General features: G+C 47.7%; 1 protein-coding gene across 10 annotated transcripts in view; it reads right to left on the bottom strand.

Moving 5' to 3' along the window:
- Window positions 1–24450, bottom strand: part of syne1a (spectrin repeat containing, nuclear envelope 1a) — a 202944-nt gene that overhangs the window by 126920 nt on the left and 51574 nt on the right. For all 10 annotated transcript variants that reach the window (XM_055885241.1, XM_055885242.1, XM_055885240.1 and 7 more), the window contains exons 17-51: window positions 20799–20963; window positions 20386–20538; window positions 19951–20094; window positions 19390–19572; window positions 19069–19227; window positions 18110–18274; window positions 17789–17923; window positions 17399–17557; window positions 17085–17290; window positions 16812–16920; window positions 16365–16529; window positions 15960–16127; window positions 15445–15609; window positions 14566–14706; window positions 12683–12843; window positions 12318–12474; window positions 11464–11691; window positions 11177–11275; window positions 10811–10998; window positions 8166–8289; window positions 7908–8074; window positions 7614–7767; window positions 6780–7447; window positions 6452–6631; window positions 6046–6199; window positions 5608–5766; window positions 4794–4976; window positions 4563–4664; window positions 4247–4450; window positions 3761–3968; window positions 2674–2786; window positions 2347–2552; window positions 1939–2100; window positions 1450–1729; window positions 858–1033 (exon numbers count right to left, since the gene is read on the bottom strand). In XM_055885241.1, the coding sequence (XP_055741216.1) occupies window positions 858–1033; window positions 1450–1729; window positions 1939–2100; window positions 2347–2552; window positions 2674–2786; window positions 3761–3968; window positions 4247–4450; window positions 4563–4664; window positions 4794–4976; window positions 5608–5766; window positions 6046–6199; window positions 6452–6631; window positions 6780–7447; window positions 7614–7767; window positions 7908–8074; window positions 8166–8289; window positions 10811–10998; window positions 11177–11275; window positions 11464–11691; window positions 12318–12474; window positions 12683–12843; window positions 14566–14706; window positions 15445–15609; window positions 15960–16127; window positions 16365–16529; window positions 16812–16920; window positions 17085–17290; window positions 17399–17557; window positions 17789–17923; window positions 18110–18274; window positions 19069–19227; window positions 19390–19572; window positions 19951–20094; window positions 20386–20538; window positions 20799–20963 (6290 nt within the window). The remainder of the gene's footprint in view (window positions 1–857; window positions 1034–1449; window positions 1730–1938; window positions 2101–2346; window positions 2553–2673; window positions 2787–3760; window positions 3969–4246; window positions 4451–4562; window positions 4665–4793; window positions 4977–5607; window positions 5767–6045; window positions 6200–6451; window positions 6632–6779; window positions 7448–7613; window positions 7768–7907; window positions 8075–8165; window positions 8290–10810; window positions 10999–11176; window positions 11276–11463; window positions 11692–12317; window positions 12475–12682; window positions 12844–14565; window positions 14707–15444; window positions 15610–15959; window positions 16128–16364; window positions 16530–16811; window positions 16921–17084; window positions 17291–17398; window positions 17558–17788; window positions 17924–18109; window positions 18275–19068; window positions 19228–19389; window positions 19573–19950; window positions 20095–20385; window positions 20539–20798; window positions 20964–24450) is intronic.

Raw genomic sequence — 24450 nt, 5'->3', positions numbered from 1 at the left:
AACCCTCCCTTCCTTAAACACACACACACACCCCATGTGAGATCCCTCTTGCTTGCCATCCTCCATTTAGTCCCTAATGAGATCAATCCATTCTAGCAGGAGGGGCAATAACCGCTCAATTAACACACACACACACACACACACACACACACACACACACACACACACACACACACACACACACACACACACACACACACACACACACACACACACACACACACACACACACACACAATGAGACAAATACTTCTCATTATGTTCTGAACCTAATTGTAATTAATGGCATTTAGACATAAATATGATATGATGAATACAATCCAGAAGAGATCGCTAACACAGGTGGTCTTTAACCACATCTAAGGGTGTGGCATTTGGAAACTCAATATAACAAAGCCAAAGTCAAGTGGTGATTTAATAGGATAAATCTAATAGACGTTAATGTTATTGTGGCAATGCTGGTCCCATTCCCAGCAGCCTCCAAGCCTGGCAAGCAAGAATAAACCAGCACTGACATCAGCTGAAGTGGTAAGAGGTAAAATCTAAAGATTACAAAACACTCTTTAGGTTATGTTATGGTTATTATCAGATTACTTTATGGTTGACATTGTGAATGGAATCAATCAATCAAATGTATTTATAAAGCACTTTTTACATCAGCTGCTGTTACAAAGTGCTATACAGAAACCCAGCCTAAAACCACAAACTGCAAGAAATGCAGACGTAGAAGCACGGTGGCTAGGAAAAACTCCCTAGAAAGGCCAGAACCTAGGAAGAAACCTAGAGAGGAACCAGGCTCTGAGGGGTGGCCAGTCCTCTTCTGGCTGTGCCGGGTTGAGACGTGGAAGGGTCTCTACCTGTGGCAGCTCATGGCGGTCACCAGCAGCGTGGCCCACACGTCCTCCACTTCCTGCAGCTGAGAGCGGATCACTTCCTGTCCCGCCTCCGCACTGTTGCTCCTGATGGCCAATTCACCCTTTCCCACCGCCATGTTCAGCTTCACCTCGCCCTCACCCTTCAGAAGCAGGATGTCCTGAATGGATCAACAATAGGGTCAGAGGGGACTATCAGTATTATAGTACTGTGTTCAGGCAGGAAGACTTCCTGTACAGAAGTAAACAACAGCGCTCTCTTGTGTCTGATCAAAGAACTGCAGCATTGTATAACTCAAGTCACAGGGTGTGTGGGTGTGTATGCAGAATGTGGAGAGTGTGTGAAAGGATGTGTAAATCAACAAATGTCTTAAGTGTGTGTCCGAGTGTGTGTGTGTGTCCGAGTAAGTGAGTGAGTGTATGTGTTTGTGTGTGTGTGTGTGTGTGTGTGTGTGTGTGTGTGTGTGTGTGTGTGTGTGTGTGTGTGTGTGTGTGTGTGTGTGTGTGTGTGTGTGTGTGTGTGTGTGTGTGTGTGTGTGTGTGTGTGTGTGGGTGGCACGGCTCCCTCCTTACATACCTGCACTTGCTCCAGCCTCTCTTCCAGCTCCTTTTTGTTGCCCATAGTGCTCCCCAGACTTCCCAGCCGCTCCTGGATGTCCTCCAGCCAAAGCCACACCCCATGCAGGGTCTCTCCGAATGCCTGGCTCTCCAGGCACCCTCTCAGGCGCTCCCTAGTCTCCTGCAGCAAGGTCTGGTGGTGGGTCTGGAGCTGGGCTGTGGCCTTCACCTCCCCTCCACAGCCTCGACCTGCCTCACGAAGAGACTGGGCCTCCTGGCTGAGACGATCCAGAGAACTCCTGGGGGGAGAGAGAGATGGTAAAGCAACATCTTAAAGTGAATTAATGACTGACTAGCATACAGTGTGTGTATATAGGGTATGTCAGTTACCGATAATGAAATATAACAACATTACAGCAACATGTACCATCACCATGCCTTATCAAGATGAATGACTCATCTCAGTGCTATTTAAGGTTCTTTAGTTTAGAACACAACACACACAAACCTCTTTGTCAGCAGCTTTCTGTGGATCTCCTCCACTCTTTCCAGCTCGTCAGTGCTGTCAGGGACTCCTGGCTGCTCCTCTCCCCCCAGAGGAGGTTCTCTCTTCAGGCTACGCTCCATCTGCTCCAGCCAGTCCCTTAGTCCCTCCACACGGCCCTCAAACCTGAGAAAGCGGAACAGTGCCAATATGACTACTACAACTAAAACAAGCCATGGTAGTTAGCTAGTTAGAACACTGATATCCTTTGGGAAATGATTTAGCATCATCACACAACTCAACAACGTCATTCTTCTAAATTCTCAGAATAAACAGGGTTATTTGTGTTACACAAACTCACACTTACAATACTGGTAGGACAATCTATTCTAGCAGGAGGAGCACCTGCTAGATACACACAAACACACTCACTCTGTCAGTAGGGTGATTCCCTCCTCCAGGTCTTGTTGGGTCTGTCTGCACCCCTCCTTGTACCCCTCCCAGTCCCTCTGGCAGGAGGAGAGGCGCTCCTGCACCTGTCCCGAACCCACCTTAGGCAGGTGGAGCAGCAGCCTCTCTGCCTCGCCACACACCTGGCCAAGGTGCTGCTCGCCCTCCTCCACACGCTCCTGCGCCACCTGGGGGACAGGAGGGGAATAGTGGTGAATAGTTTAGAGCGGTACTAAAGCAGTATAGCATAGACTAACAGAGTAGTAACAATAATGTTAACACTTAACAGTTAACTATGATTGACAGTACCTTTAGCCTCTCCACCTTGGTTCCCAGGGAGGTGACATCTCCCGATTGGTCAGAACATTCTTTTAGCTCCGCCTTCCGTTCAGAGAGCCAGGAGTTAAACTCTTGAACGACCTCTGCTCAGATGGAAAGAACGAATGAAAGAGAAATAGGATGAGAACAGAGAAGGAGAGAAGGAGTGAGAGGATGAGTAAGGGAGAAGATATGGTAGACAAGGTGAAGGGGAAGGAGAATCGTGGCGGATAGAGAGTAGAAGGAGAAAGGGAGAGATTGTGTCAGCGAACAAGGGAGGGCGAGGGAGGAGAGATGCTGTCAGGCAGATGGGATGTGTGGGTGTGTCTGCATGGTGCGGCGCATGGTTGCCTTGGCAACAATCCCAAATGACTCCCATGAGAGCACCGGTGACGAGAGCAACATTACTCTCAGAGGCACAGGTGTGTGTGTGTGTGTGTGTGTGTGTGTGTGTGTGTGTGTGTGTGTGTGTGTGTGTGTGTGTGTGTGTGTGTGTGTGTGTGTGTGTGTGTGTGTGTGTGTGTGTGTGTGTGTGTGTGTGTGTGTGTGTGTGTGTGTGTGTGTGTGTGCGTGCGTGCGCTTGCGTGTGCGTGCGTGCCAGACAGTGTGTCAGTGCAGTTTGAGTGTGCCCTGGGGAAAGTCAAAGCTAATCAAAATGCAATCTAAGGCACCAGTAGCATTTAAAAGCAACATGTGATGCTATATGGTGCAGATAAAAGGTCTTTACAGGGATCAATCTGTCCTAACTTCTCTAGTATGTATGAGGCAGTATAACGCAGCCTTCATTCCATCCCCAGTGTCCTGAGCTATTTTATCATGTCAACTCCTCCTTGGTGTTTTCATGTGTCCTACTTTATGCAATCTATTCGTAAATTGTCTCCTGGCTGCTCTGCTATTGTCCATCCACAGGGTCTGTACACAGTAATACAAGCAAGGGTTACAATGAAGAGGGGCCATTTGGATGGGAGAGAGCAAACAGTGAGAATTGAGTTCATATCTATTTGAAATTTACAAAGGGAAATCAAACTTTAGAATCTAAACATATCAGCATAAAACCCAGATTTAACCCTCTGCTCACTGTTGAAACGTAGCTGCAGTGCGTCCTGCAGAGTCCCGCGGGTCCTGGAGCTGAGCTGGGCTGCAGCCTCGGTCCTCTTCGCCAGCAGGGTGAGGTCAGAGGACATATGGGTCAGCTCTTGGGAGGGGTGGGACCTACAGAGTGAACCAAGTGTCTCCCTGGCCATGTCTATATCACCCCTCTGCTGCTGGAGAGCACTTTGGAGATCCTGGGGAGGGGGAAGGGGAGAGAGGGTAATGACTGTCACTCAGGGGTGGCTAGAAATAGAATTCAATAGAATCGATTTTTACTAGCTTAGGATAGTAAATAACATACCTACAATGGTATTTGAATGGATTTCTGTGACCATTGAAAATGATAAACAGCCAAATTCACCATTTGTCAAAGTTCTATACACTCTCTATAAAACTGAGAGCCTGGGCAGGAAACTCCTTCCATCAACATTTGGTATTCTGCTTGGTTGAAATGGAAAGGGTAATATTATACCTTGACTCGAATCATATCCTCTGGTCCGGAGGGTTCCGTCAGGTCAGACAGGGAGCTCTCCACGGTCTCCAGCCGCTCGGCCATCTGGGACATGAGGTCCTCCAGGCGCTGCTTCTGGAAGCTGAAGTAGGTCAGAGAATGTCTGGCCTGGTCAAACACCTCCTGGGCATGACTGATCTTCTTCCTCAGGTCACACTCCATCCCCTGAAAGAGACAGAGAGACATATGGTTGACATTCTCCACATGTTGCTTGGTTAAATCTCTTTTTGCTGAGGATAACTTGTTGAATAACATGACCTCTGAACCTAAAACTCACCTGCAGCTGGATGGGTGTCTCCTGGAGCTTGGCCAGGTCCTTGAGCTTGGTCACCCTCTCCTGCAGGGCATCCAGCCTCTGTTCTCTCCCCTCCACCTCCGCCTGTTACAACATAGTAAGAGACTCTTTCAGCTGGCATCCTTTGATTTTATTTTTACATTAGGTCTCACAACAGTGAACAATGTGATGATCTTCATCCATACTAGACTAGACTGCCCAGCTTGGTCTAACCTGGAAAGTGGCAAGGTGTGTCTCTGTTCCCTGCTTGTCACTAAGATTGGCCACACCCTCAGTGAGGTCAGCGATGGAGGCTGCCGCCCATTGGTCGATATCCCGTTCCATGGTCTTAAGGTCATCCCATAGGGACACACAATGGCCTAGTCTCTCAGCGTTGGTCTGGATCCTCTCTGATACCTACAGGACAGGACAGGCCAATCAATTTACCATTTATATACCTGCTAGGGGCGTAAGGTAGCCTAGTGCTTAGAGCATTGGGCCAGTAACAGAGCTGACAAGGTAAAAATCTGTCGTTCTGCCCCTGAACAAGGCAGTTAACCCACTGTTACCCAGTTGGCCGTCATTGTAAATAAGAATTAGTTCTTAACTGACTTTCCTAGTTAAATAAAGGTTAAATAAAAAAACATCAGCTTTCAGGATCTGTCTCTCTCTCTCTGGACAGTTATTGGCCTGTAACTAAGAGAAGGAGATATAGAGAAATAGTCAATCTTTGTTTTCAAGAGGTAGCGAGGTAGTGAGATAAAGATAGGGGGAGAGTGAGAGAGAGAAAGGCAGAGAACATGTCTAGACTTGTTGATATTGCATGCTCATTTGTGACAGCTGAGCCGTCCGCTGAATCCCACAGGGGGGAGAGAGAGACAGAGAGACAGAGGGAGAGGAAATGAGAGAGACAAACATACAAATATGTACAGAGAAAGAGCGAAAGATTTTGATTTAACAATCTGTTGCCTCCAAAGTGAATTACAAAACCATCTACACCCAGAAGAAATGAAACCCTCAGCTTTCTTCCCCATCCTAGCTCCCTCACCTGCAGCCACTGGTCCCTGAGTGTGTCCATGCCTCTCTGGATGCTGTTGGAGCCACAGTGTGGCACGTTCGCCAGCTCTCTCTGCAGGTACTCTCCTGAACTGATGAACAGGTCCATGTCCTCCTGTCTTCCTCTCAGCTCAGCTATCACTGCCTCGTGCTGTTGAGACAAGCGAGAAAAAGGTGTAATGACAAAACTTCACCACTAGGTGGAAATCACAGCATAGATATCATCCCGAGAGCATCGTAGGCCTACCGTACTATACGAACCATATGACTACACTTTATCAGACTGTATAAGGCATTGCTATAACTGTATTACAAGCATGTGAAATATTGATATACCTGCTATTGTATCAGTATCATTCATTACAGTACAGTAGATAGGACGCTACTTTTGGAAAATGGTTGGACCACGGTTAATCACAGTGTGACTGACCCGTGAGAGTATTCTCTTGGCCTCCTCTGGGTTGTGGTTGTGGTCAGGCTGGTTTTGAGTGACGGTCAAGGCATTCTCTACAGTGGAATTGAGGGTGGACCTGAGGGAATGGAAGTGACGTAGCAGCTCCACCAGGAGGCCACACTGCTCCTGACTGGAGGGGGAGAGACAACAATGACAACTTGATGTAACTAAGACTAAACAGGTAACAATCCTCTCTGGACAAAATGGAAAATATGTAGAAAACATTTTGTTAATTGACACAGATGTTGAAACAATGCACCGAGACCCCAGCTACTGGTCCATGTCATCATAGTGAGCTTACTGACACAATAACAAATGCTGGATCTACTACACCACCCAACCAACCATTCTCTCCCCCACTCCCTCCCTCACCCATCCTCACCCATCAGTGATGATCTTCCTGACGTTCTCCCAGGCTGTTTCCACCAGGCCCACCTCCCTGAGTGCCTCCCCAGCCAGCTCACTGTCTCTCTGGGCCAGCTGGCTTCCCCTCTCCCTCAGCCACTGCTGGGAATGCTGCAGAGACTGAAGCTCATCCTCCAACTGGACAAAGAATCGCAGACTGGGGAGAAGAGACGGGGGACAGAGGGGATTTAACTCAATATATTCATCATAGAGTATATAAAACATAAAATTAGATGTAAACGAATGTATTTTGGTTATGTTCTTCCCCTGGCAGTGTTCTATATTATGAGAGATATTAGTTGTACCTGTTCTGAAAGGCTTGTACGCTGCTCTCTCTGGGCCCCTCCTGGCTGGCCCTCTCCTCCAGCTCCCTCAGACTCCTCATCACCTCCTCCCTCCTCTCCCTGAAGGAGGTCCACAGTGCCCCCAGGGCCTCCGCCTGGCTCTGCCTCCACCCCAGGCCTCGCTGCACCCCCTCCAGGGCCACCATGAGGGCCACAGCCTGGCCCCTGCACGACGTCCTCCCCTGGCCGGGACCTTGACCCAGACCACCCTCCCTGGAGCCTTTCCACTCCGCCCCACTCAGGTGGAGGTGGGCCTTGCTGAGCCTCCCATCCAACCCCACTGCCTGGGCCTCCAGACGGGCCACATCCCCGGCCACCTCTCCCAGCCTGTGGTGCAGCTCCTCAGCCTTCGAACGGTCCCAGCTCCCCCTGCCCTCCACAGCCTCCCGGAGGCCCCTGACCGCTCCGGCTGCAGCTCCATGGCTCTGGAGGAAGACTCCCAGCTCAGCCAGGCTCTCCCCACGGAGAAGGAGCAGGTGTTGGGCTTCGCTGAGGGACTGCAGGCAGTCCTCCCTCTGGCCCTGGAGCTGCTGCTGGGCCTCTGTGAAGGAGAAGGAGAGGAGGGAGGACTCTCTCTGCTGCATAGTCTCTCTCAGGGCTGTCTGCTCCTGGAGGGACTCCTCATGCTCCTGAGAAAGGCAGTGAAGAGTTTAGCCTAAAAGTTTCAACATCAACATTCATGTAAAAATTCATAATCTATTCTACAGGATCAATCCTTATCATCTCAAAGGGATACTTGGTGTGTTTATAGCACAATTAAGACACAATTCAGGCAAAAAACATAGTCTGACTCACCTTGACCTGGGTGACAGCAGCCTGCAGGTCAGCTATGTTGACCTGGGAAGTTGTTCTGAGTACAGACAGGAAGTTCTCGCTCCATTGGGTGAGGGTCAGCAGGGCCTCGTCAAAGAGCTCCACCTGAGACAGGTGTGTCTGCAGCTGCTGCAGCCTGCAAAGGAGAGAGGTATAAGGGTGTGTGTGCCAAGGGGTAAACTCCTGTATTATAGCCTTGCTGGAAATCCTACTTTGGTCATCTGTATATTTACTAGAGGTGTATTATGTCAGGTGGAACACAACACACGTCCTTACCTTTGTGTTATACTGTTTTTCATTGAGGTGCATCTCTCCTCCAGCTGTGTAATTTCATCCGTGAGTTCTCTGACCCGCCCCTTTGGTGCTGTAGGGTAGAGACACGCCCCCAAACTCACCACACCCTGCAGAAAAGCTTCATGGGACTGCAAATCACTCTGCATTTCCTGTAATATCATAAAATATTATTAAATATGTATAATAAATTATGATGTAGTTATTGAAATATGATTGTGGATTGATGTTAACACTTTTTACCTGTACAGTTTGCAGCTCATTCATCAGCTTTGCTTTGTCTGTAGAGAGGAGTTGAGTGTCTGGACAGCAGACAGACTCACATCTGTCTAACCAGGACCTGAGACTGGAACTCTCCTTCTCATACCTGAGACAAACAGGACAGAGGACACTTTTAAATAGCGAACAGGAAATAAGGTCTAGTACAATTGGTAGTGAGAATATTTACCCGATACACACCTTTTAGTTCATAATATAATATTACTGACACACACACACACATACACACACATACACACAAGTTGCATGTATTCATGGCTGCTAAGGGAAGGCAGGCTTCCCCAAATATTTGACTAATATCGCTGTGTTTTCATAATTTTTCTTCAATTCGCAAGTGGCTGAATCTCACTGGAGAAACCGTCCGAGTGGGGAAACAGTGCCCCTCTGTCTCATTAAGGGCAGCCAATGTATCTGATGATGTCTGGACCAAAGATGTATGACATGTTGCCGCCATAGTATTTGATTGATTGATGCCAGCAAGCATTTGGCCTCCCTTGATAAAAAAATTATAAAATAATTTGCCAATCAGCGTTGAGCTGAGCTCAATTGTGGGTTGTCCTGTCGCAGCAAAATGCCCCCCAAGGGAGGCCAGTTTGGATTTTGCATCAGACCAATCAAATCACATCCAAAGCAAAATGTCATTGTCAGAAAAACTTGTCTGTTTCTGATCTGCTTGTGTTGATGTCCTACAGTAGCTAGCTTGCTAAATAGGCCCTTTCCTAAGCCATGGATGGAGATGGGGATTTGGACTTAATTCTCTGTACAGGCCAATGATTATGACCACGGTTCTGATCTAACCATACATTTTTATATTGTGCCACTGGCCTGAGACGATTGAAGTTCAATATGTAGCCTAGAGGTAGCCTAGTAGGCTCACATTAACTAGCGAGCTAGCTAGATAAGTTAGCTGGTTCATTGTTGCCCATGCGAGGAAGTCAGGCTAGCAAGTATTTTAGCTGGGTAGCCTATGACAACAAAAACTAAAAGTGTACTGTATGACAGAGCCATAGACCGTTTTGACAACATGAAAGAGAGGGGGATGGTATTGGCTTTCAACTAGTCTACAAGTAGATTCAAAAAATGTTTTTACTTGTGCACACACACACACACACACACACACACACACACACACACACACACACAAATCAGTACCATGGACAGCCACATGATATTTAGCAACGTTGATTGGACTAAATTGTTTTGGTATCTGTAGTTTATTTTCAGTGTATTAAACTAAGCATATATAGCCTTGTTGATTTGATGATGTTTAAATGTTTAAGTGTAAATGGTGCTGGAACAGCGAAGGCAGGGCTCCTGTTGTCTTTGTGCTGACTTGCGGTAACTCTGTGGTTCTAAATCAGTAGTTGTTTAGTAAACTGTGGAAAACATTAACTTGACCATGCTACAGATGATTTAACTGTTGGTGTCACATTCGTCGTTCCTCCTCATATGAGGAGGAGTAGTAAGAAGGATCGGAGGACCAATGTGCAGCGTGATATGAATACATCGTTACATTTATAAACAAAGAACAATGAATAAACTTACAAAACAATAAACGGACAAACAAACGAAAATGCAACAGTCCCGTATGGTGGCATACAAAAAGACACAGAAACAGGAACAATCACCCACAACCCACAATACAAAACAGGCTACCTAAATATGGTTCCCAATCAGAGACAACGACTAACACCTGCCTCTGATTGAGAACCATATCAGGCCAAAAACATAGAAATAGACAAACTAGACATACAACATAGAATGCCCACTTAGATCACACCCTGACCAAACAAAACATAGAAACATACAAAGCAAACTATGGTCAGGGTGTGACAGTTGGTATGAAATATTTGCTTTGTGGACTTCACGGGACAGATGTTGCTTTCCGGTTATGTGATGAAACAGACATATGTGTAGTTGAATTTATTCCGCCTTTGTGTGACTGTTGTTTTTTTGTTGTCTCTGCCTTATTGTATATCACGGTGGCGTATGAACGAATGCGTTATAGGGAAAACAATGCAATTATTACAACATAGGTTGTAATATGCCTTTTTTACTGGCTTGACTTCCCTAGTGATTTTACACACACACACACCCACACCCACACACACACACACACACACACACACACACACACACACAAACACACACACCCTTCCATTATGAGTGGGCAGGCCATGCCTGTGTGTTACTGCTGTCTGTCAATGACAGGGACATAAAGGGACAGTCCTATCTCTCTACAGGACCCAGTACTGCACTACTAATCCCCAATACAAAAACCTCCAGGATACCAGATGAGGTCTCCTGTGTACACACACACACACAAACACACACACACACACACACCCACACACACACACACACACACACACACACACACACACACACACACACACACACACACACACACACACACACACACACACACACACACACACACACACACACACACACACACACACAGACATGCATACACACACGCACGCATGCACAGACACACGCACGCACAGACATACACACATACACACACGCACAGACACAGATACAGACATGCATACCCACACAGGTGTACGCATGCACAAAAACACACAAACACATTGTCTCCTTACTTTTGCCATAGTGCCAGCAGTGTCTCCAGTGTAGCCTGTTTCTCTGCAGCCTGCTCTATGTATTCTCCCTGGTCCTTCTGGAGGTTAGCCACCTCTCCCTCCAGCAGATCCCCTTTACCCAGCCTCTTTTTACCCAAGCACAGAGCCACCAGCCTGGGCTTCAGCTGCTCCAAGGCCTGGACTACGTCCTGGAAGAATTGCCAACATACAAATGTAATGTACGCACAAACAAATGTGACTACCATATCTTATCCTATCAGTCATAACATGATACACATATGTCATATGCAATCATTCTTGTTGATGTAACAGTGTAGACACATTATATTGTAGTACAGCATGCTGAGAAAGAAGGACATTCTGTACTATATGGTCCTGGAGAACTCTGTAGGTCTCTGAGGAGGATGTACAGCAGGTGATGGTGATGTCCAGCTTCTCTTTGAGGTCAACCATCGTTGTCTTCATCTGATGAAGACATCATTTAAAATCACCACTTACTACACTGTACTAACACATATATCATTTACAGTAAACCAGATATAATGTCCAAATCTTAACTTGAGATAAGTGTACGAAATGTGGACTTTTGCATACATCATGCATTAAAGTCAGTGGGAGATTGCCGTGGAAATTCTAGTCACCATTTGTCTCACCTGTTCCAGGTTGTCGTTAAACCTCTGCCTGCAGGTGGCGCTCTGGTTGAGCTGTCCCCCCAGCTGCTCTACGCTCTCCTTCAGCTCCTCCCAGTACCGCTCCATCTGAGCCAGCCGCGCCCGGATACGCCCAGCCTCCACAGGGGTCACAAACCCTGACAGAGCCTCTGACTCCGCCTCCAGGTGGGACAAAATGGCTGCCCGCTCTTCTAGTCTTGCTCCAACAGACTGAGAAAGAAAGAAAGTGAGAAGCAAGAGATAGAGAAAGAGAGAAAGAGAGGAGACAGAGAGAGAGAGAGAGAAAGAGAGGAGACAGACAGATAAAGAAAGAGAAAAAGGGAAGACACAGAGAGAGAGAGAGAGAGAGAGAGAGAGAGAGAGAGAGAGAGAGAGAGAGAGAGAGAGAGAGAGAGAGAGAGAGAGAGAGAGAGAGAGAGAGAGAAAGAGAGGAGACAGACAGAGAAAGAAAGAGAAAGAGAAAGAGGGAAGACACAGAGAGAGAGAGAGAGAAAGAGGGAGACAGATAGAGAGTGAGAGAAAGCAAGTCAAAGTAGATCCCAATAGAGTTATTAGATCAGCCTCTACAGTCTCTGTTCACATACTATCTGAAAGCCTGTGTGTAGAAACTGGGACCCACAGTTTGCCGCTGCAGGGCATTCATTAAACAGTTATCCAAGTGATGCTCTGATCGTGATCAAAGCACAGACTACTTCTTTTCTCTATGTAATGGAGTGTGAATGGAAGGGAGGAATAGTATAAAGGATAGTATGACACTGTGATAATAAACTGTCTTTCTCCCACACACACACACGCAAGCACACATACACACACACACACACACACACACATCATACCTCCACTGTGCTGATGTGTTTATCAAGGGGGTCTGAGGAGGAGTTGGAGTCCACAGTGTCTAGCTCTCGCTCCCTCTCTGAGATCCAGGAGGAGAAGGCCTCTGACTCCCTGATGAAACGCTCCCACCAAACACACACCATCTCCAGCAGGTCAACACTGCAAAACAAGGACAGGAGGAGAGTCATAGACACGTGCTCACACATATACACAAACAGTCACGCATGCATACACACCAACACAGACACACATACACACACAACAATTCCACTACAGTATTGCTACAACTGAATAGGATGAAGCAGAAAAAGTACTGTGCATGTGAATATATCTAGAAAGTAAGTCAAAAGGAGGGAGACATCCTTACTTCTTCTTGAGGCTGGCCTCCAGTTGTGTGACTTGTTGTGTGGCCTGCTGGGCTTGCTGCTGTAGGAGGGTCTGATTCTCAGGACTCAACTGGATCTCTGCTGCTTTCCTCGACAGGGAGTCTGTCTGTACCACAAACTCCCCACTCTTCTTATGGAGCCCCTGCAAACAAATTGATACAGTGTCTTCAGAAAGTATTCACACCCATTTACTTTTTCTACATTTTGTTGTGTTACAAAGTGGAATTAAAATGGATTTAATTGTAATTTTTTGGTCAACGATATATACAAAATACTTTGTAATGTCAAAATAGAAGGAAAATGATAGCATTTGTTAAAAATGTATGAAAAATAAAACACAAATATAACTTCATTAGATAAGTATTCAACCCCCTGAGTCAATACATGTTAGAATCACCTTCGGCAGCGATTACAACGGCGAGTCTTACTGGGTAAATCTCTAAGAGCTTTTCACACCTGGATTGTGCAACATTTGCACATTATTCTTTACAAAATTCTTCAAGCTCTGTCAAATTGGTTGTTGCTCAGTGCTAGACAACCATTTTCAGGTCTTGCCATAGATTTCCAAGCAGATTAAAGTTAAAACTGTAACTCGGCCACTCAGAAACATTCACTGTCTTCTTGGTAAGAAACTCCAGTGTAGATTTGACCTTGTGTTTTAGGTTATTGTCCTGTTGAAAGGTGAATTAATCTCCCAGTGTCTGGTGGAAAGCAGCCTGAAACAGGTTTTCCTCAAGGATTTTGCCTGTGCTTATCTCAATACGGTTTATTTTTTATCCTGAAGAAATCCCCAGTCCTTAACAATTTCAAGCGTATCCATTACATGATGCAGCTGTCACTATGCTTGTAGATATGGAAAGTGGTACTCAGTAATGTTTTGTATTGGATTTGCCTCAAACATAACACTTTGTATTCAGGACAAAAAGTACATTTCTCTGCCACATTTTTTTGAAGTATTACTTTAGTGCCGTATTGCAAACAGGATGCATGTTTTGGAGTATTTTTATTCTGTACAGGCTTCCGTCTTTTCACTCTGTCATTTAGGTTAGTATTGTGGAGTAAGTACAATGTTGTTGATCCATCCTCAGTTTTCTCCGATCACAGCCATTCAACTCTGTAACTGTTTTAAAGTCCCCATTGGCATCATGGTGAAATCCCTGAGCGGTTTCCTTCTTCTCCGGCAATGTTATGAAGGACGTCTGTATCTTTGTAGTGACTTGGTCTATTGATACACCATCCAAAGTGTAATTCATAACTTATTTATTTTTTTATCCATCTACCAAGACGTGCCCTTCTCTGCGAGGCATTAAAAACCTCCCTGGTCTTTGTGGTTGAATCTGTGTTTTAAATTCACTGCTCGACTGAAGGACCTTACAGATAATTGTATATGTGGGGTACAGAGATGAGGTAGTCATTCAAGGTAGTTCATGTTAACACTATTATTACACACAGAGTGAGTCCATACAACTTATTATGTGACTTGTAAGCTAATTTTTACTCCTAAACTTGTTTAGGCTTGTCATAACAAAGGGGTTGAATATTTATTGACTGACTTTATTACATTTTTTATGAATTTGTAAAAATGTCAAAAAATGTAATTCGACTTTCCAGGGTATTGTGTGTAGGCCAGTGTCAACAAATCTCATTTTTTTTTTTTTTTCATTCAGGCTGTAACACAACAAAATGTGAACAAAGTCAAGGAGTGTGAATACTTTCTGAAGGCACTGTATGTATCATGCATACAGCTGTAAACCGACTAATAAACACTGTGCTTGTGGTCATTGTTAATTTTTATGATCCTCATTCATTTGAATTTGTATATATGTACAGACGCACACACTGGATGTATCTCTAACAGACTTACCTTGGTACACCCCAGCTCAGTCCTGAGGCTGTCCAGGCTACTGAAGATGAGTTCCCTCTGTAAGACAAGGCTGGTACTGCTGACAAACTGCCACACTGCCTCTCTCTCTGCGTCAAACTCCTGCCACGCACCCAGAGTCGCCTGAGGATCCCACACAGATATCATTGAATACAAACACAACATACAGTAAGTGGACACACACAAACACACAAGGTTGGGTAGGTTACTAAATGAATGTAATCTGTTACAGTTACTAGTTACCTGTCCAAAATTGTAGGAGTCATAATATATTTTTTTGCAAACATTCTTTCTGAATTTAAATGTTATCCAAGAAGTAATCATCTAGTTTTTCAAGAGTATCTGTAAATGGAATAGAATATTTTTGCTGGTAAAGTAACTGATTACAGTTAGTTTTTTGGTAATCAGTTGACATGTAACTGATTACATGTAATCAGTTACTCCCCAACTCTGTACACACATATATACACACACGTGCACACACACACACACGCACGCACGCACGCACGCACGCACGCACGCACGCACACACACACACACACACACACACACACACACACACACACACACACACACACACACACACACAAACGGGACAGACACACATTCCCACAGACACACAGATTTAAACTGATCAATGACAAGGCTGAGAGGGACATGTTTACTTGAAACCAGAGGGTAAAAAGAAAACGTGTAAGTCAAAAACACAGCACACAGATCAATGGCAAGTTAACATAGGACAAAGACCAATCATTGATCAGGGAAGGTGCATGTGCTGAAAGATCAGTGGGAAGACATGCACATGCATTTCAACACAGCCACGTGTGTGAATACAGTGTAGTTTATCCAGAGACGTTGTACCTGCAGATTGTGCTCCTGGGCCCCTACTTTGCGGTCCACCTCTCTGAAAGCACCCTCTAGTTCCCGTAGTGAGCTACTAAGCCCCTCCGCCTTCTGCAGCTGGCGACAGTGAGCAACTAGTAGCTCTGCCTTCTTCCTGTCGGTCTGCAGACGCTTCAGGTGCTGCTGTTGACGCACAGAGAGACAGAGACAGGGAGACAGACATAGAGAGACAGAAACAGGAAGTCAGAGAGAAAATCAATGTGTTAAAGAGGATCCGTTTGAGCAAGGAGAAGCACAGAATCGCTAATCTTCTAAGTAGTGTTTTGGGATGCAAGGTGATTTGTATATCAGTGATTCTGATTGTGCAGTCCAACTGCAATGCAATGTAGTCGATCTCAAACACACACAATGGCTTTATGAGACATTATAGTTACACAGTAGGAATGTGTTGTTTTTTAAAATTACCACCCCTCCACAACCAGCCCCTTCCTCAGCCCACCCCTCCCTCAACCCACCTCTCCCTCAGCCCCTACCTGGTGTATGAGGAGCAGCTGCCTGGCTTCTTCTGGGTTCTCTGCCTCCAGGATCCTGCTGGTCTGCTCCTGAGCCTCCCTCCGAGCCCTGAGAACCTCCTCCAGAGCACAACGCACATCCTCCCTCAGCTCCTCACTGTGGACCCTCACAGACCCCTCCTGACCCCACTGAGAAGAAGAGAGCGGAGAAAGGAGGAGAGAGAGACAGTAAGGCAGGTCCTTAAAACATACTGTATACTGGTATAATACACAGACTAGACCAGCATAATAACATTATAATAGAGCAGGGATCACCAGTTCACTTTATAGATAGGCAAGGAAGTTACAAAGATCAGTCTCTCAATTCTGACCTTCATGATAAGAGGACAATTGTATCGCCATAACTAAAAAAATAAGATGGTTTACCTCCAAGAGAGAGGAGAGAAGGGCGGTGAGGTCAGAGGAGAGTTTGGCCAGGGCAGCCCTCTGTCTAATAGCCTCCACCTCAGGACTGACCTCTGTCAGTACAGCCAGACGACTATTCAGCCAGGACAGGCTCTCCTCCTGCCCCTCTGCTGCCCTCTGGAGCTCCTATGGGAGGGGGGGTTGGAGGATGACAGAATTTGGGGTAGAAAGGGAGGAGAGATTGAGGAGTAGAAAGGGAGAGGTATGGGATGAAGGGTGAAGGGTAGAAGGAGAGAGGAATGGGTAGACAAAGAGATATGAAAAGGGGATAGAGTGGGAGAGATTGAGAGGTATGGGAAGAGGTAGTAGTAAAGATGAAGAGGTTCTGTATCAATGGGGAAATGGAATTCATTGCATTCTTAACTATAACCTCTGTGGTAATTCTGGGATATAGCACATCTTGCTCACCTGGACAGTAGTATCCACCTGTTCCTGGTGGGAGTAATCTCTGTCTCTCTCCCTCAGGAGCTTCACCTGGCTTCTCTGAGACAACAGCCAATCAGAGAGCTCTGAGAACCTGGATCAAGGGGGATTTTTTTCCCTACATTATCATATTATTTCTTTACAAGTACGGTAAGCACACATCAGCATAATTAAAAAATATATATATATGAGATTGGAGAAACCCTGGTTACTTTGGACAGATTTCTCAGAGAAACGTCTATCTCTGCCCCCTCTCACCTGTCATTCCACTCCCTCCACTGGGAGTGCTGCTGCAGCTTCAGGTGGGTAGCCTCTATCTGACCTTTGACATCTGCCAGGGCCCTCCTGGTGGAGTCCAGGGTTTGTCTAGCCGGGTCGTTGTCAAGGAGTGTCTGACAGAGTTCCTCCATGTTGCCTATGCTCTTCTCACACACACTGAGAGGGGCTTTCTCCCTGAAGAAGGCCTAAGGATAGACACATAATGGTGTGGTTAGTTAGGGTGAACTCATTCCTGCCTCTCTCTCCCACCTTCCTTCAATACCTCCCTCACTCTCTCTCCCTCCTTCTCTCACCCTGTGTTCTCTGATGACTGTCTCGCTGCCTGTGGTGGTCAGTGCTTGGTTCTCTCTGGCCAGCTCCGCCCTGCACTCCTGTAGGACGGCCCCTGCCCGGCCTCGCTCTGCCTCTACCTTCAGACGCTGCAGGTGAAACGGCGCCTCCATCTGGATGTCCTGCAGAAGCACAGGGACACAGAGAGACTAAATGAACATTGTTTTTCAGAGCATACAGAGAGACAAGGACTATTATTACACAAGGATGACGGAACAGCAGTCCAGGAGGCTGCTCTACAAAACGGATGCTATTGTACCCCCATGTAATATCATGTAGCACTTTAAGCCTTTCATGAAGAGTGCCATTACTACTATTGTATGTATGAAAGTGATCAAACTTTGCTGTCTGACCTTCCACTGTTTGTGCAGCGTCCTGACAGTGTCCTGCAGCGCCTGCTGCTCCTCCTCAGGCAGGATGTCTGTCAGATCGTCACAGGCCTTTAAGAACACACTCAGGACCCGCTGGTCTAGCTGCCCAAAGAACTCCTGAACGGAATTAACAAAAAAAGTCAGAGGGGGAGCAAAAAATGATTTCATTTTATTATTATATTTTCTCAATTATTTCAAATAGTCTTGATAGTCTCAAATGAATCTCTAAAAGGGATTCCTCCCACTCATCTAAACTGAGTAAGGTTGACTGTTGATTGACTGGTGTATTTCTTCTAGTCTTACGCTTTGTTTTTTCAGCAGCTCCTCTGCGTGTCCCCCCTCTCTCAGGCAGGTGGTTGCCACCTTCAGCACTCTCTCCAGCTCCTGACGAGACTCCTCAAACCTCCTCCTCATGGTGTTGTTGGCCTCCTCCTGCCTCCTCCACTCCCCAACCTCCTTCAACAGACCCTTGGAGGGAAGAGCACAAAGGGTGGTAAAGATGTAGTGATGCGGCATGGGTAATGTAGTTACTGTAGTTGTATGTGACCCCAAACTGACATCTTTGATCAAGTCAATATTTTCAGTTTTCAAAAATGTTAATGTGAGCACCCAAGTCGGAAATCTTGTGCGAAACAATCTTGTACCCCACTTTTCCTGGTCTGGAAATGCTAATCTCTGCTCTGATGGGTTTTTTTGTTTAAAAAAACAACTTTTAATCAATTAATAACAAATTCTTAATTACAATGGTGGCCTAGCAAGAGGCAAAAGGCCTCCTGTAGGGACTGGGGCTGGGATAAAAAATAAATAAAAGTAAGACAAAACACACACCATGACAAAAGAGACACCGAAACAACTACATAGAGAGAGACCTAAGACAACAACACAACATGGTAGCAACACAAAATGACAACAACACAACATGGCAGCAACACAACATGACAACACAACATAGAAGCAACACAACATGACAATAACACAACATGACAGCAACACAACAACAACACAACATGGCAGCAACACAACATGACAACACAACATGGCAGCCATAGAACATGAAAACACAACATAGTAGCAACACAACATGACAACACAACATGACAGCAACACAACATAACAACAACACAACATGGCAGCAGCACACCATGGTAGCAGCACAAACATGGCACAAATATTGTTAGGCACAGCCAACATTACCCAATGTCCTGGGTAATGTAGTTCCTATGTGTAGTTCCTATATGACACCTGAGTACAGTAATGCTAACCTGTGCAGAGGTCTGAATCTCGGCCACTCTCTTCTGCAGGAAGGTCTGGTCGAAGTTCCTCAGGGCCTTGCTGGAGGAGAGCGTCCTCTGCAGGGAGTGGAGGTTCCTCTCAATCACAGATAAACACATCTTACAGCTCTGCTGATGGCTCAGGAGGTCCTGGGGGAGCAAAGGGAGTACAGTAGATATAAAAACTCACCCAGAGTGGGATATACAGACTCACTTTTATTTATACACAACCATACACACACAGAAAAGGACACACACACAAAGGCACATACACACACACACACACACACACACACTAGTCTCCTAGCTCACCTGCCACTTGTGTTTGTGTTGTCCCTGGACCTCGGCCTGTGGCTTTGGGTCTCTGCCTGCTGCAGTGATCCGGCTGGCCCTCTCCAGAGCCTGGTAGAAGCCTGTGATGTGCTTCTCCATTTCCTCCAGCAGGGGGAGCAGTCCATGGCACTCCCTCACCAGAGAAGGGCACCTCTCCCTCACCTTGGGACAGAGACAGGGGGAACAAGGCTCCATGAGAATCAATAGTGTCCATAATTAGAATGCGGCAGAGGGATCAGAGAAAGGGAGGTAATTCATTCCTAAAGAGATCCAGTACAATGCTGAAACTTTTGTAGCATTAAACAGAAAAGTCTGAGCCGTTTGGGTAAAACACTGGAGTAAATCCTCTATGGAAATGCGGCATTAAGATCATTTTAGTCCATTGTTGGTAGGTGATGAACAATATATCAAGATTAGAATAAGAAACTTTTGGGAAAGTCACCCCAGTACAATACATTGCAGTGGCTGACACTGGCAAATGGAAGATTTGAGGCAGGAAAGGATTAATAAAACTTAATTTTACCCTCTGGTGATACCAACCTTACTGAGTTGACCTTTGACCGTTGTCATGGTAGCCATGGCCTTGGTGCCCTCCTCCTGCGGGGCATCCTTGGACAGGAGCTGGGCACTGCGGGCAGCCAACTTGTACTGAGTCTCCATGGCAACAACCTTTTTCTTGGTGTTCTGAGTGGGAGATGTGAAAGTAAAGAAGGAGAAATCTCATCTTAGTCGTGTGTTTACAAGGGCTAGATTCAATCATACCTGCCTTAGCAATGTTTGTGGAATATTTACTGGATCTACTCTGTGGCTTATAGAGAAAGCTGGAAGGCTATCTAGCACAGTATGTTTACAGAAGCAAACAGCATTCTGAACACAGAATAAAATATAGGTTTGTATGCTACTTCATAAAAACTGCTTAGACAACATGATAATGCAGTTTGTATGTGCATATTACACAGCCTACTCATGACCTACCTCCACATCCTGTAGGAAAGACCTGATGTTGAGGAAGGAGACCTGTACAGGGGCGTTGAGCTTCACCTCTGCACCGTCCAGCAGCTCCCTCAGGGTAGAGATGGCCCTCATGTGGTCCCTCCTCCACTTGTCCAGCTCGTCTTCACGGGCGTACTGCAGAGACATGGGGCACAGTGTGTTGGTTTGAGAGTTAATGTGCCCTGCTGTAGCTGTAACCGGTGTCTCGTCGTCAAGTGTGTTCAGTTACCTGCATCAATGGCCATAGGGCAGGTATGCTCATTTATCTGCATCTCTGATGGGTCTTAACTATCTCTGTGTGTCTACCTGTGTGTCCCATAGCTTATGTCCAACAGGTCTAATAGTGTGATCAGTTTGTTCTGTCTCCATGATCAGGTGTGTGATAGCTCTGTTACCTGTTTGACTTTGACAAACAGGTCCCTCCACCTCCCGTTGAGCAGGAGAAGCTGCTGTTTCAGGTCACGTGACACAGTCTCGTCACATGTCTCAATCAAGAAGTTCCCTGCGTCGTTCATCACAGAGTGCTGATCCATCCACTGAGAAAGGTTGCAGAAGAACTCCTGAGAGAGAGAAGGAGAGAGAGAGCGGGAGAGAGAGAGAAAGAGAGAGAGAGAGAGAGAGAGAGAGAGAGAGAGAGAGAGAGAGAGAGAGAGAGAGAGAGAGAGAGAGAGAGATGGGAGGAGGAATGTAAAAAGATTGAAGGACAGATGACATTGATGACATAGGGTATTAATTTAGTGGTTGGGGTAATTATCTGTCTTGTCCCCAGTGGTTTAGTTATTAGGGTTATACAGTAATCTGGCAGTTGGGGTATCCATGGTGACCTGACAGCTGGAATCTCCTCAGTGACATGGGGAAGTTGGAGGGAATCTTGACGGTTGGTTGGAAGATGATTTGGATGTTGAAATCTAATAAATATTTTTGAAATTTGGGTGTCAGAAATGGATATATCAGAAGATGTTTGTCACGCCCTGACCTTAGAGATCCTTTTTATGTCTCTATTTTGGTTGGTCAGGGCATGAGTTGGGGTGGGCATTCAGTACATGTTCATAGCCCGGTGCGATACATCGCAGCTCCTCGCATTGGCCGGGCTAGAGTGGGCATCGAGCCAGGACGGGTTGTGCAGGCTCGTTACTCGAGACCTCCAGTGCGCCTCCACGGCCCAGTGCATCCGGTGCCTCGGCCAAGGAAAAGGCCTCCTGCATGTCTCCCCAGCCTGGTGAGTTCTGTGCCTGTGCTAAGCCCTAACCCTCCTGCATGTCTCCCCAGCCTGGTGAGTCATGTGCCTGCTCCCAGAGCCAGGCCTCCTGTGTGTCTCTCCACTCCACTAATAATCCATGGCACAAAGCATCCAGTGATGATCCATGGCACGAAGCCTCCAGTGATGATCCATGGTACGAAGCCTCCAGTGATGATCCATGGCACGAAGCCTCCAGTGATGATCCATGGCACGAAGCCTCCAGTGAGGCCCTCTAGTCCGGAGCCTCCAGCGTCGGCCTCTAGTCCGGAGCCTCCAGGGAAGCCCTCTAGTCCGGAGCCTCCAGCGACGCCCTCTAGTCCAGAGCCTCCAGCGACGCTCTCTAGTCCGGAGCAGCCAGAGTCTCCCTCCTGTCCGGAGCAGCCAGTCGCCCTCCTGTTCGGAGCAGCCAGAGTCGCCCTCCTGACCGTGGCCCGCTGCGAGGGTCCCCAGTCCGGGGTCGGCCGTAAGGTCCCCGCTCCAGAGGCGCCACCTAAGTGGGCCAAGACTAAGGTGGAGCGGGGTCCACGTCCCGCACCAGAGCCGCCACCGCGGATAGATGCCCACCCAGACCTTCCCCTATAGGTTTAGGTCTTGCGGCCGGGGGCCGCACCTTTGGAAGGGGGGGGGGGGGGGTACTGTCACGCCCTGACCTTAAAGATCCTTTTTATGTCTCTATTTTGGTTGGTCAGGGCGTGAGTTGGGGTGGGCATTCTATGTTTTGTTCTATGTTGTCCTTTTGTATGTGTTTGGCCTGGTATGGTTCCCAATCAGAGGCAGCTGTCAATCGTTGTCTCTGATTGAGAACCATACTTAGGTAGCCTGTTCCCACCTGTGTTGGTGGGTAGTTGTTTCCTGTGTTGTGTTTTTTCACCCTACAGGACTGTTTCGTGTCGTTCACTCTCTTTGTTGTTTTTTGTCATTCAGTGTTCAGTTTATTTGATTATTATAACATGAACACTTACCACGCTGTCACGATCGTCATATTGTGGAAGAGAGGAGGACCAAGGCGCAGCGTGATAACAATACATCTTCTTTTATTAACGAAGACTAACACGAAACGAACACTGACAAACTATACAAAAACAACAAACGACCGTGAAGCTATAAAACGAAAGTGCAGACACAAGCAACTAACGTAAAGACATAGACAATCACCCACAAACTACCTAATGACTATGGATGCCTAAATATGGCTCCCAATCAGAGACAACGATAGACAGCTGTCTCTAATTGAGAACCAATCGAGGCAACCATAGACATACAAACACCTAGACTGAACACTGCCCCATAAACATACAAAACCCCCTAGACAATACAAAACACATACATCCCCCATGTCACACCCTGACCTAACTAAAATAATAAAGAAAACAAAGATAACTAAGGCCAGGGTGTGACAGTGCCCCCCCCCCCCCCCCCCCCCCCCCAAAGGTGCGGACTCCGGCCGCAAAACCTGACACAGAAGGGGAGGGTCCGGGTGGGCCTTCTCACGGCGGTGGCACGGGTGCGGGACGTGGACCCCACTCCACCATAGTCAATACCCGCTTTGGTGGCGCCTCTGGAGCGAGGACCCTTACAGCGAGTCCCGGACTGAAGACTATCCTAGAGGGCGCCACTGGACGGAGGGGCAGCTCCGGACTGAGGGGCAGCTCCGGACTGAGGGGCAGCTCCGGACTGAGGGGCAGCTCCGGACTGAGGGGCAGCTCCGGACTGAGGGGCAGCTCCGGACTGAGGGGCAGCTCCGGACTGAGGGGACTGAGGGGCAGCTCCGGACTGAAGGGCAGCTCCGGACTGAGGGGCAGCTCCGGACTGAGGGGACTGAGGGGCAGCTCCGGACTGGAGGGCAGCTCATGACTGGAGGGCAGCTCATGACTGGAGGGCAGCTCATGACTGGAAGGCAGCTCATGACTGGAAGGCAGCTCATGACTGGAGGGCAGCTCATGACTGGCGGGCAGCTCATGACTGGCGGGTAGCTCATGACTGGCGGGCAGCTCTGGCAGGTCCTGGCTGACTGGCGGCTCTGGCAGGTCCTGGCTGACTAACGACTCTGGCAGGTCCTGGCTGATTGACGACTCTGGCAAGTCCTGGCTGACTGATGACTCTGGCAGGTCCTGGCTGACTGACGACTCTGGCAGGTCCTGGCTGACTGACGACTCTGGCAGGTCCTGGCTGACTGACGACTCTGGCAGGTCCTGGCTGACTGATGACTCTGGCAGGTCCTGGCTGACTGACGACTCTGGCAGGTCCTGGCTGACTGACGACCGCAGGTCCTGGCTGACTGATGACTCTGGCCGGTCCTGGCTGACTGAAGACTCTGGCCAGTCCTGGCTGACTGACGACTCTGGCCGGTCCTGGCTGACTGACGACTCTGGCAGGTCCTGGCTGACTGGCAGCTCTGGCAGGTCCTGGCTGACTGGCGGGCTCTGGCAGGTCCTGGGTAACTGACGACTCTGGCCGGTCCTGGCTGACTGACGACTCTGGCCGGTCCTGGCTGACTGACGACTCTGGCAGGTCCTGGCTGACTGGCGGCTCTGGCAGGTCCTGGCTGACTGGCGGCTCTGGCAGGTCCTGGCTGACTGGCGGCTCTGGCAGGTCCTGGCTGACTGGCGGCTCTGGCAGCTCCTGGCTGACTGGCGGCTCTGGCATGTCCTAACTAGCAGGCGGCACTGGCAGCTCCTGACTGGCGGGCGGCTCTGGTGACTCCTGACTGACGGACGGCTCTAGCGGCTCCTGACTGACGTACGGCTCTAGCGGCTCAGGACAGACGGGCGGCTTTGACGGCTCTGGACAGTCGGGCGGTTCAGACG

The sequence above is a fragment of the Salvelinus fontinalis genome, chromosome 27, assembly GCF_029448725.1.
Source record: "Salvelinus fontinalis isolate EN_2023a chromosome 27, ASM2944872v1, whole genome shotgun sequence".
NCBI lineage: Eukaryota > Metazoa > Chordata > Actinopteri > Salmoniformes > Salmonidae > Salvelinus > Salvelinus fontinalis.
The sequence above is the reverse complement of the archived record's forward strand: the minus strand, read 5'-3'. Positions and strand labels throughout refer to the sequence as shown.